The sequence below is a fragment of the Lissotriton helveticus genome, chromosome 8, assembly GCF_964261635.1.
Source record: "Lissotriton helveticus chromosome 8, aLisHel1.1, whole genome shotgun sequence".
NCBI classification, from domain to species: Eukaryota; Metazoa; Chordata; class Amphibia; order Caudata; family Salamandridae; genus Lissotriton; species Lissotriton helveticus.
Genome location: NC_136069.1, coordinates 343,619,535 through 343,632,436, shown reverse-complemented (window position 1 = coordinate 343,632,436; position 12,902 = coordinate 343,619,535). Strand labels below are relative to the sequence as shown.

The following is a 12,902-nucleotide window of genomic DNA, read 5'->3' as shown; positions in this document are numbered from 1 at the left end:
GCCACCATTGGTTGCTTGTCCCCTGGTTTACAGAGAACCTCAAGATTGAGAAATCAAAGTGTCAAAATCTGGAAAGGCAATGGAGAAAATACTATATGACAGATGCTAAGATATCCTATAAAAAGACCCTAAGTGACTATCATATTCTTTGCAAAGCAGCTTGTGCTGAGTTTGTTTCTCATAAAATTTCCCCAAACACCTCTTTAAAGTAGTCAAATAACTATCTGGCTCTAATACTCTGCCAACCTGTTGCACTTTAACTGCTAAGCAATGTGAGAACCTCACCTGCTTCTTTGTGGAGAAAGTTGAGAAACTGTATACTGCTCTAACCTATGAGAACCAGCTATATTCTCCGCAGACTTCCAACACCGAACCTATTGTTAGTACGGGAGTCTCTCGGATCCAGGATAATGTAAAATCCATCATTAGGGTGAAAGCATGGCCCCTTTTTAGAACCTAGCACTTTTATCAGTTTCTTGGCTAGCATTAAATCAGGTTCTCTTAGAGACCTTCTTCCCATCTCCGTGATGAAACAGCTTGAGGCACCTCCGCTCCGGTTGATCATGGATCTTCTTATGCCTTTTTACAGGAAGGCTTTCTTCCTCCAGACTGGAAGCATGCCATGGTGCTCCCTCTCCTAAAGAAGCCAAATGCGGATCCTTCCATGTCATCTAATTTTCGGCCTATTTCTCTGCTTCCGGTTTTCTCCAAGCTTCTTGAAAAACATGTCAATTTTCAGCTGACTTCTTTGGTTGAGTCTCTGAGTTTCCTTCATCCCCCCTCAGCCTGGTTTTAGAACAGGTTTCAGAGCAGGTTTCTCCACTGAATCTACTCTACTTGGTGTTACCGAAATGTTGATACTGCATCTGGACCGCAGTGATACAGTGGCTCTCATTTTACTTGATCTCAGTGCCGCTTTCGACACAGTGTCTCAAACGTTCCTGCTGAAACCCTTACACCTTGGAGGCTCAGCCTTACAATAGTTTCGCTCTTTCCTGGCTGATCAAACTTTTCAGGTATTCTCCACTTCGGCAAGTTCTAATATCCATCAATCTCCTTATGGAGTTCCTCAGGGCTCTGTGCTGAGTCGTCTGCTGTTTAATATTTATGTGTGCCCGTTGGTATATATTTCCAAAGAGGTGGGGCTGTCCCTTTTCTCCAATGCAGATGACACGAAGATAATCTTTTGCCTTACTTCATCTAGGGGATCTGATTTATCTGCTCTCCAGATAGGTTTGAGGAAAATTGCATCTTGGATGCAGAACAACTTGCTCAGACTAAATGGAGATAAAAGTGAGGTTATGATGATTTTAGGAAAAGAGCAAGACCTCTGGGGACCGCAACATTGGCCCACTGAAATGCGCTTTTTACCCCAGCCAGTACATCAAGTTCGTAACCTGGGTATCCTCATTGAAGACCATCTGTCAATGAAGCAACAAATCCCTAGGGTGGCTGCGACATGCTTTACCATTCTGAGATGGTTGAGAAAAATTCTGTGGATGTTCACCTCTCTGTTCAACATACTGTGGTTCAAGCCTTGATACGCATAGGCTTGACTACGGCAAGGGGAGAACCATATTAGATTTAAGGCCTTGAGCTTTATGTTTAAAATTTTATCCGGAACAGCCCCACAATACTTGCATCTTTAATCCAGTTGTACACTCCTCCTCATCTTTTACAGTCTAAATTTGTTTTCCCTAGAATTAAACTGACCAGGATGAGTGGTAGGTCCTTCTCTTTTTTGGGACCCTCCCTCTGGAACGCTCTTCCTATCTTTATACGGGGGGAAACTGTCCTTAGTACTTTCCTTAGACAAGTGAAGACCTGGTTGTTTTATCAGTAATTTTCCTACTTGCTCTCTTCACCCTTATCAGCTGGTGGCAGGAAAACCCTCTGGGTAGCTGCGCGCCTTATACATATAAATAACATAACAATCATGATCTAGCCACTGACGTTGGACATAATCACTCACCTCTGTGCAGAGTAGGATTTACGAGGTAGGCAACAAGGCTGGGAAACTACTGGCATGACTAGGCAAGAGGGAAGAAGTGGAGAGATGCGCTGTGGAAATCCATACTAAGACCCAGGGGAAAGTCATAAGCAACATTCGCACCGCAGAAGAGTTTCCTCAACACTATGTACGATTATATACATCGACACTGACCTGTGCAGTTGAAGAGAAGGAGGCTTTAATTTGAGACAACCCAGCTCCTTGCCTTTTAGACTCTGGTGGTGTGGCACTTTACGTGCCTATTATGGTGGAGGAGATAGAGGATGCTATTGGAGCTCTACAATCTTGCAAGGCCCCTGGCCCCTGCCAATAGAACTCTACAAATGTCTCGCTAACAGGATCTCCAAACATCTCTTCCCGATGTATAAAGCAGAGTTGGCGGCTGGCTGCTTAGTAGGGGAGACTCGATCACCTAGGATTGTGGTTGTCCCTAAAGCAGTAAGCCCATGAACCTGTGTAGCACCTACAGGCCCATTTCTCATCTAAATGCTAAAACCAACATTTTAGCCAAGATCCTCACTAACTGCTTATCTCATTGGGGCACAACCCTTGTACATACCAACCAGTCTGCCTTTATGCATGGGAGGAAGAAGCACCAGGCTGATTCTTAAGCACCCGTTTGGTTGTCTCGCAAGGAAGACCGATTTATCAACGCCACCAGTGGTTGATTTCTTAGACACATCTAACGTGTTCGAGTTACTTGAGTGTCCGTAACTATATCGACTCTTAGAAAAAAAATTATATTCGACCCCGACATATACAAGGGATAAAACTACTCTCTTCCGACCGCTTGACCTGCGCACGAGTTTATGACGAATATCCCACTACCTTTTTTGCACAGAGAAGCACTAGACAAGGGTTCCCGCTCTGACCTTTACTATTTGCCCTGGCAGACAAGTAACTTACCTTCGGTAACACCTTATCGGGTAAAGACATGATCTAGCAGCAGATTCCTTACCTTTGAACTTCCAAGCATCAGGCTAGATCCGGAAGATTTCTTTTAGCAGTACCCATGAGCACTGGTAGATGCCACTGGTCGACTCTGCATTATGTAGTCGTTTAAGTCATCAGGACATCTGCGTCGTCAAGATACCCGCCACTCCGGTGCTCTGACATCAGTACTTTTCACTACTTTCTTAACAAGAAGCACAGAACCATGAAGTGACTGACCATGGTGTTTTTTTTTTACCTTCTGAAGTTTTATATATTGTTAACTTGACCCAAAGGTATCAGAACAATTTACATGAGCACCAGTTGCAATACACAAGGACACATTCATTTTTGTTAGGGACGGGGAGATTAAGTGATTTGCCCAGAATCACAGGATGTTAAGCGTCATTGCCGAGACTCGAACCCGGTTCCCCAGATTGAGGTTGACCGCCTTAGCCATTAGACCACATCCTCTCCCCAAAGAGGTGTGCTAAAAAAAAACATCTAGGTTCTTGAAGGGGAACAGCCCTGACACTAAACACAATTCCGCAGTGCAGGGAGGATGAGTGGGTCAGTAAGAAATCTGTGGCTAGGTCTTGTTTCTAACTGTTAAGGCGTTACCAAAAGTAAATACCTTGTCCATCTGATAGAGACATCTAGCCGCAGATTCCTTACCTTTGAACAGATACCCAGGCAATATCTTTCACGGAGGTGGGACTGCAGAAAAGCTTTAGACCAGAAAGTCCTGCCGAACAGAGCGGCCAAATAAGACCTCCCTGCGAACCTGAGAATCCAAGCTATAGTGTCTGGCGTACTTGTGCAGAGACGCTGACTTAGCCACTTGGCAGGTATCCGCAATTGTAGCACCATGATAGAGGGCTGTGGTGGCTGCCTTCGTCCTGATGGAATGGGCCCTAAGGCCTTCAGGAAGCAGCTTCTTTGCCAAGGCGTAATATATTTTAATAGAGGATGACCCATCGTGAGATGTTCCTCTTTTGAACAGCACGCCCCTTCTTTGCTCCCACGTACCCTAAAAAAGAGTTGGTCATCCACCCGGAACTCTTTTGGGCAATCAAAGTAGAAAGATAACGCTCTTTTTGGGTCCAGACGGTGGAGATGCTCTTCTTCCTTAGAAGGGTGCGGAGGTGCATAGAAAGTAGGCGGGGACACCAGGCTGCCAGACCTCTGTCAAGATGTTAGTTTTGATTGCCAATGTAGGGAGCTGCAGGTCCAGAACCTCCGCAGCCCTACATATTACCATAGCAAATGATGCCCCTCTCCTTCGCAGCCAGGTTAGGTGGAGAAGGCATACCAAAATCTGGTGAGGTTTCCAGGCCACTGGCATCACCCAGTTCCTCATACCAGTTGATGTCTTGAGGTTGTGGGATTTCTAAGTGATCCTGCTCTCCTTCCAAATCCTCATCCATTCCCAACTCTTCAGAATATGGCAGGCTGAACGGCATGGAGCCATATGGCACAGTAAACGCCCAACAGGCTCCATATCATTGGGAATGAGGATTGGGAGGCACCGCTGGGCGGAGATGCGACTGGCCGAAGGCATGGAACCCACAGGGACTCAATCTGAGCCTGCGGGGCCAGAAGGTGTGCAGGCAGGGTCAGGCCGCCCAAATATGATGCACAGGGTGTCATAAAACTCCTTAAGTTTGGCAGAGGATGCTCCCGGCACGGAAAGGGAGGGTAGCACAGAACTGACCGAGTCAACCGATCCATGAACGCCACGATTCCTCAGTCTCGTCGTGCAACGGACGGGGTAAAATCAAAGCATACTTCAACTTCTTGTGCTTTTTGTGATGCCTCCTACCTGACCACAATGACCTGGAGGAAGAGGACTTCGATCCTCCGGAGTGGTGCTCGAACCTTTCTCTCGATTGAGAACGGGATCGAGATAGTCGGGGCAACCGCCACGGTGCCGGGCCCCGAGTAGCTTTGCGGGCAACTCCCTTAAAGCTTTCGGCGCCGTGGTCTGGCAATCGGATCACGACTTCATGTCATGGTCGCGCTCCGGCCACCAAGGACATAGCAAGTGGGGGGCCGCGATCGACATGGCGCAGTGACAGACGCCGCACTGGTTGAACCCAGAGGTCTTCCTGCTAGACATCCCTAGCACACCAAAAGGAGTCGACAATGGGCTGAAAAAGTCTTAGCAGAAATTACAAGGGGTAAGTTCTCCAACGGATCTGGGCGGGCTGGCACGGAAAGAAAATAACTGATGTCAGCGTGCCGGAGTGGCGGTTATATTGACGACGCGGACATCACAACAACAACAAACACGGCACCGGATACATCAGGCAGAGTTGACCGGCGCCATCTACCGGCATGCAAGGGTACTGCTAAGAAAAATCTTCTGGATCCAGTCTGAAAGTTCAAAGGTAAGCAATCTGCGGCTATATGTCTCTATCATATATTGGAACCCTTAACATGGTGGGTGAGGGTGGGGGTCTCCTAATCAGTGGTCTGAGCTGGGACTCGGACCGGGTGGGGAAGATCTCATATGCTGAGATTTTATTATTTGTCACAGATCCAGAACACTTGATCGACTTGGGTTGTGGCTGCCTTACAGGTATGATTTACTGCAGAACGATAATTCACTCTGATACTGCTGTCATTCACTAGCTAATTAAGTACAGGGGAAAGAGAGAGAGAGAATGAGAATATATATGAATTACCTTTCGCCTTTGGGACATTGTTAGGCCACCAAAATCATTGAACAACGATGAAGAACTTAAAGAATCTGGAAAAGAAAGAACAGAAATGGGTTACACTTAAAACCAGGAACAAACTTTTTAAAATTCAATGGAGAATGAAAGCTTAAGAGGAGTGCACATTTTCTTGTATATGCAATCTCCTGTATCAGCAGAAACAAGAGCTACATAAAATTAAAATATGGTTCAAAATGCGTAGAAATGTTAGCATTGATCTTTCTATCTGCATAAATAGGCAAAGACTGTTAAATCACTTCACAGCAGATAGAGCACCCAGTACTCTGTGAAATGGTACAACATAAAAATGGATTAAGAGAAGGTTAAACCAGGGGACCTACAATGAAAACAAATATTCATGAGTTTCAGAATAAAGTACTAACTTCTAATTTCAGGTTGCGAAAAAAGACAGCCATCAGCATACCCCTCACGTAAACTTTGCTTCAATATATGCTTGACTAAACCATGAGAAGGTTTAATTCAAATTAAGGATAAAAAAATAAAAGCAATTACAACAAGTAAACACCTCAAAAGTATTTGCATTAGAAACCAATATCCGAACTCATTGAAGAGGACTTATTCACCTAATAAAGGGACATTTCCCCTCATGCTACCAATAACAAATTTTTCTTAAGCCAAACCAAATAGTGGTTGCAACAGAAACCTCTGAACAGTCTAGAAAATGACCCCCGGACTACCAAAATCAAAGCAATGTCACAGTAATAGCAAATTATGAGCTATTTACATCCGATTAGCATAATATTAGAAGTCAATATACCTCTAATCAATACACAAGTCAAATAATTTGCACTTAACATTTTGTCAGTTACTGCACAAGTTCCTCATAGCCATCTGCCAAATGGGCAACCAAAAGAAAGCAGCAACTGGTGCTCCAGACTTCCTTGCGCCCCTTTTTAAAGAATCCACCTCAGTAGCCCATAAATGTTGTCAAGAGACCATTCCATACCAGGTGCAGGGAGAGATTGTGAATGGGTGCAACACACAGAAAGTAATGAATAAGAGTACAGAGTGAATAGAAAGACGATTCTGCTTCAATGTGCAGACTGCTGACCTGTTTAAAAAGATTTCAAAGCTGCAAAAAGTTGAGCGGTAATCTAAAACCTTTTCACCGCCTCCTTTAGGAATCGACAAATACATACATACAAAGGAAAGCATACCAAATGCCACAGAGTATATAATGCCCTCTAACAGCTGAACTTTAAGAGTTTAAGTCTATTGGGGTGGAAGGTGTTCTAAAATAAGTTGATTGCCCAGATATCCTCCAGGCTCATAGAACATTTTAATGTGAGGAGTTTGAATGATTTAAATTCTACTGGGACCAGGAGCATTGTTCAGTCCTGTTTCGGTTGTGAAGAAAAGGTTAACTTTCAAATTATAAACAAATTCATAAGGTCTCACATCAATCTAAGAACACATAAACCCTTCCTTCTCATTGTGCAACTCACTGTTTTTGCTCAAGATGGACGTAATGACAATGAACTGCTTATGAATATCTTTTTCTAGTTCCTATTGCACTTTGGATTACGACTGTACCCTAATATACCTTAGGTATAGCTGCATTAAACGGTCAGAATTTATTAGCAGCCAGCGTGATTGTAGCAACTCGTGTGGATCTATTCTAGGTCCCTCCCTTCTGCTGTTGTACCCCATAATGTTCCTCTAAGTAGCACCATCCTTACATTGGCAAACCAGTGCATTGGATTAGCTTAAGATTCTGAACCTCTTTTCATCACCTTTAAATGGGAGGTGCATTAAATGAGAATCTACAAAGGGCATCCCATTAGAATCAAGAGCTAGATATCATTACCATTTCCTTTGCACAAAACGGTTATAGATTTACATGTGGTGCATCGAGTACCCAACAGTATCTGTTTATGGGAACATACTATTTGGCTGCATCCATATCACTGTCACAACATTTGCTCTTGGGCATTTCCTCATTGATTACAATTTTATTGTATATCATCTCACGGTTTGTCATTTCATTGAAAGTCATACAACGAATAAACATGTTAGAAAGCTGAATATCATTTTGTTGGGATGGGTTGGAGTAAGAGCATTTGGTAAGTGGTTAAAGGTAAGGGGTGATGGGCAACAGGAAGTGATGGAGGGGTAACAGTAAGGGCACAAAAGTAGGTGTAAAGGGGGAGTCTGTAAGGGACTATCGGCAAAGTTAAGGGACTATGGCTAAAGGGGTAAGTACGGGTTTAAGGGTCAGGGATTAAAGGTAAGTGGAACAGGTTATGCGTAAGGGTTTAAAGATAAGGTAGTAAGAGAAAGGCATTATAAATGTGGGTGAGAGGGTAATCTTGAAGGGGCTTAGGAAGATATATATCACCCCCCAAACCTTCCATAAAAGGGTTTTTGCTAGGATAAGTAGGGAGATACTGTCCATCACCTGATGTTCTCTTCAGCAACAGTTAACGCTCCCACCTAACCGTTTTTATTAATTCTATAATAAAAAACTGTAAGTCACCGTAAAAAATTATTATCCTGTGGATATTACAACCATCATATTTAATTGTAAACAAAAAAAAAATCAATCTAGAAAAAAACAATACTTTCAAATAGCAAACCAATTAACATTTCACAAAGCATTCCCATATTTATTGAAAAGTTCAACTACTCAACAAAAAAAAACAAAAAAATCAACCAAGGAATGTTCTATATTGTCTAAGAGTTGCAACTAAATCAATTCCAACAAGTGCAGGGTATACAATCTCAATTGAATTAAAACGAGGCCCATGAGTGAGCGTCCATAAAGTTAAAAAAATATTTTCTTTTTGATTTCAAAGTATTTTATTACATTTTTATACATACAGCAAACAATCACGATTCAACCAGGATCTGGATCAATCCTTTAAAGTAAATAAGTAAAATAGCCCACGATAAGGTTCCAACAAACAGATTCTTCCCAGAAAAACTTCATGCTCTACACTAGTTGGAAGCAGTTTATTTGCTTTCCTTAGACAAGAGATTCGATTAATTTAAAAGTGGCCTTTTGAGCTGCAAAACACTTGTTGAATGATTCTATCTTTTTGGAATATTTTAATTTTTGGATACATGTGGTAGGTGCACTGGAATTGCATTTTGCTGAACACAATTACCTAGACTGACAAAAAAACACACATTACATACAATGACTTATCATAGTTGTGATAGGATTAGGACATCTGTAAATCAACGGAATTAATCCAACACTAGATTCAGTTTAGTGGCAAGTATGGAGACTAAGACAATATCATCTTATGTTCTCTGTATGCATGAATTATTGAAAGCTTATTAAACTGTACCGAGTAAAAGGAATAAAACACCTATCAAAAATTAGGAATATACCTGATATAATACATTTATTTTATTTATTTTATATTCTTCTATAGCGCCTGAATAGACCCCCGAAGGGGTATCTCCGCGCTTTGCCAGTAAGAATATCCTCAGATAGATGTGAGTAGTGCATATAAACAGAGAGGGATCAGATGCTGGGGAATAGGTACGTTTTTAAGACCTTACGAAAGGTCAGATGGTTAGTGAGTATTCTCATCTCAGAAGGTAAGGAGTTCCAGAGCTTTGGTCCAAGATGGGCCAGAGCTCGCCCTCCTTGTCTGGACCTCTTTATTCTGGGCACCTGCAGAAGCTGCTGGCTGCCGGAACGAAGGGTGCGTCCAGGGGCATAGGGCAGAAAGATGTTGGCCAGATGTTTTGGGCCTTTGCCTATCATGCTTTTGTGGATAGTGCATAAGGTCTTAAAATGTACTCGTGCCCTCACTGGCAACCAGTGGAGCCTAATCAGCAGAGGAAGGGAGGGAGTCCTAGGAGGGGCATTGAGGACTACCCTCGCTGCCGTATTTTGAATCACTTGCAACTTTTTGAGCTGCCCTTCGTTCGCTCCTAGAAGGAGGCCGTTGCAGTAATCTACTCTGCTGATGACTAATGCCTGCACGAGTGTTTTCCTATGGCAGTCTGGCAGATAGGGGAACACTCTTCTTAACATTCCAATAGCTTGAAAGCAGGTGCTCGCCACCTGGTTTACATGGTCCTTGTAGGTGAGTGTCTGGTCTAATAACACTCCAAGGTTTCTCACCATGCTTTTAGGGGTGGGAACAGGGCCTAATTCCAGGGGCCACCAATCCGGTGTCCAGTGTGTAGCTGCATGCCCAAACAACATTACCTCAGTCTTTCCGATATTACATTGGAGGCAATTTAATGACATCCATGTGGATATTGCTTTCATCCCCTCTGCAAAAGATCTTTGTATTGCAGGGGTTAGATCTTTAAAGGGAAAGAGGAGTTGGGTGTCGTCAGCATACGACACTGGTGTAAACCCAAATGATCTTGCTAAGGTGGCCAAAGGGGCCACGTACACGTTGAAGAGTGTAGGACTTAGGCAAGATCCCTGTGGCACTCCCTTGTTGAGCTCTCTATAGATGGATTTGTGGGAGCCCAACCTGACCTCTTGAGAACGGCCTGACAGGAAGCTCTCCATCCATGTCAGTGCCACTCCCTCCAGTCCTACGCCCTTTAGTCGTTCAAGAAGCACTTCGTGAGACACCGTATCGAAAGCGGCGGAGAGATCCAACAGCACCAGGATCATAGAGCTACCTCCATCCAGTGTTGTAAACAGAAGACAAAAGTCAGCAGATTTTTCACTCTACTTAAAATTAACTTTCCCGTATTCATGGAGAGGACCCAGTTAGACCCAGTGTGAAAATAATGGTTTGACATAAGTCCGCATTCTATCAAATCGAGAAACAAAGAAAGATTGATAAAGTGGTGCGTAAAAATAAAAGTCCCAAAGCTTCCTGTGAATTTTAACTAAAATGCTTTAAAAACAGGGAATTTCATATAATCAGATAAAACACCCAAGAAAAGTGAGAGGAAACCAATGCACAGAGATAGAAGAGAACAATCAAGAGAGAAGACAATAGGTATAAGAGGCAGACACATAATGGACTTGGGCTTCTCATTACAACTGGCTCCTCTATAGAGCAATGTGGGAAATGAAACACTGCTGCGAACAGGCATTAAGAGATGCATTACCCTAAGGAACAATGACCAAGTGCTCAATATCATCAAATAGAAGGCAATAAATAAACCAAAGCCCACACCTGGAATTTATTTTACCCTGCAGTGATTTACCCGTACTTGCAGTTTTCAAACATTCTCAGGAATAACTGTTTTTATATCCATGTACTTTTTCTTTCTAAATCATAGCACTGGGAGTGATGTTTCAAATCTTTCCATAAAAATACATTTGTATTGTTACCTCTAACTTCCTCATGCTTCAGGGTCATGAGCGACTTCTACTACTAAGATGACTCTCCTAATGAAGCATATTTTCTATGTACTGTTTATTTCTTCACGGAACGTAATCGTCTCAATTACAATGTGTCCTTTAATCCTATGCATGCCACTGATTAATAATTGACACTGTACCAACATATCAATTTAATACTCTATGCAGAAATCCTTACCATGCCCTGAATAGGATTTGGCACTGTCATTGAGAAGGCTAGGTGAACTGCTGCTGTTTGTCATCCTCTACAAGAAATAAAGAACAAAATCCCAAATAAGTAAGCTGAAAATTATTTTGGGATAAGCAGCTAAAGTACAACACAGGAGTTAGAAGATTAATTACATTTCATAAGCATACAGCAGTAAAGTGCTGTAGGACAGGTAAGAACCCATATCCTGGGAAGTTTGCTGATGGATGGAATGCTAGGCTGAGAATTTATGGGCATGACCGAATTCTTTGGGATACAGCTGCCCAGCATGCACAAATTAATGTAAATATTCATGAAGTTACTTACCTGCATACATTGTTCTGCAACTTTGGCAGCTTTCATACATATATATATATATATGTACAACACCTGAGCACACCATATCAATATTTCAAATTAAAGTAGTACAAGTATTTTTCTACAACAGTCAATAAAGTCTCAGCGTCCTGTATGTTCTAAATCCAAAAAGTCTCAAAGGAAAAACAGAGAGTCCGAACAAATCTTCTTAGGTTGAGATCTGGTTTTAATTTCCACAGTTCACAAGAGGAAAGACGGCAGCCGACGAGCGTTTCGCCCACAGGGCTTTTTCAAGGCTCTTTATTCTTTATTCCCAACGTCTATAGTTTGTCAATATTCTCCTATATATGCACTCTTCTTGTATGGATGGATCGAGTCCCCAAAGATAGTCGCGATAAAGGACGCTTAATGTTGAGGTTTGGAGTTCCTATTCTCACTCATCAATATGATAGTTGTGGCCCCAATTACTAAAAGCTTGTCCTCTTCCAAAGTCACCATTCAATCTTAGGAATCAAATCCATCCTATATCGCGTGTGATCCTTCCGAATCTTGATAAATCCAGAGTTACACTATTATGTTCTTTCGAACACCCAGCGTGGAGCCGACTAGTGCTTCTTCTTCCTGTTTCAAACATCAAGATTCGGAAGGATCACACGCGATATAGGATGGATTTGATTCCTAAGATTCCACAACCTGGCCCTTTCTTGTTTCTAACCAGTGGGAGATTTAATAGCCAAGTTGGGCATCCAATGAATTTACCAAACACATTTCTTAAGACCACTTGGTCAAATTGGCTATTGCTTTAAGACAAATGTTTGATTGCACTGTGCGTGCAGAATGTGTATGTGGAACTAGACCCTACTGCTCCACTGCAGATATCTTGGATGACCACATGTCTGAAAAATGTAAACAAAGCTCCAGTGGATTAAGTAGCCTGTGAAATTCTTGGTAACTGATAGCAAAGCTTCTCAATTTTAGAACCAGGGGGCTACTCAAGTTCCGTCTGGAGTAGTGAAGGTAGCCTTGTCGAAGTCATCACGGTCTTACAAGACGTGGAGGCAGAGTGAAACATTGTGATAATCACAAAGGTTTCAAACAAATATTTTAGAAATTTCTATTTGGGTACACATGAAAATCTTAACACTTGGAGATTTTTGGATGCTTGTCAGAAACTTTGGTTGCCTGAAGACAAGCCTATTCTGGCAAAGTTCAACACCTTAAGGACCATAGGCAAAAGCAAACTGATTTTAGGAAGATGTGGTGGATCTTCACCCAATATTCTAATAGGGGGACTTGCCTCGAGGAATGTCTGATAGCTTTCCTCATGAGTTTCCAGAATACATGTCTGGCAAAATCACACTACAATGACAGAGTTCATGCGCCTGATCTAGGTCAAAGAGGTTTCAAATTATTTTTTCAGGA

At 42.5% G+C, this 12,902-nt stretch overlaps 1 protein-coding gene across 2 annotated transcripts in view; it reads right to left on the bottom strand.

The window, feature by feature from the left end:
• PAN3 (poly(A) specific ribonuclease subunit PAN3) overlaps nucleotides 1–12,902 on the bottom strand; it is a 1,108,727-nt gene that overhangs the window by 815,607 nt on the left and 280,218 nt on the right. For both annotated transcript variants that reach the window (XM_078657124.1, XM_078657125.1), the window contains exons 4-5: nucleotides 11,154–11,220; nucleotides 5,629–5,693 (exon numbers count right to left, since the gene is read on the bottom strand). In XM_078657124.1, coding sequence (XP_078513250.1) covers nucleotides 5,629–5,693; nucleotides 11,154–11,220 — 132 coding nt within the window. The remainder of the gene's footprint in view (nucleotides 1–5,628; nucleotides 5,694–11,153; nucleotides 11,221–12,902) is intronic.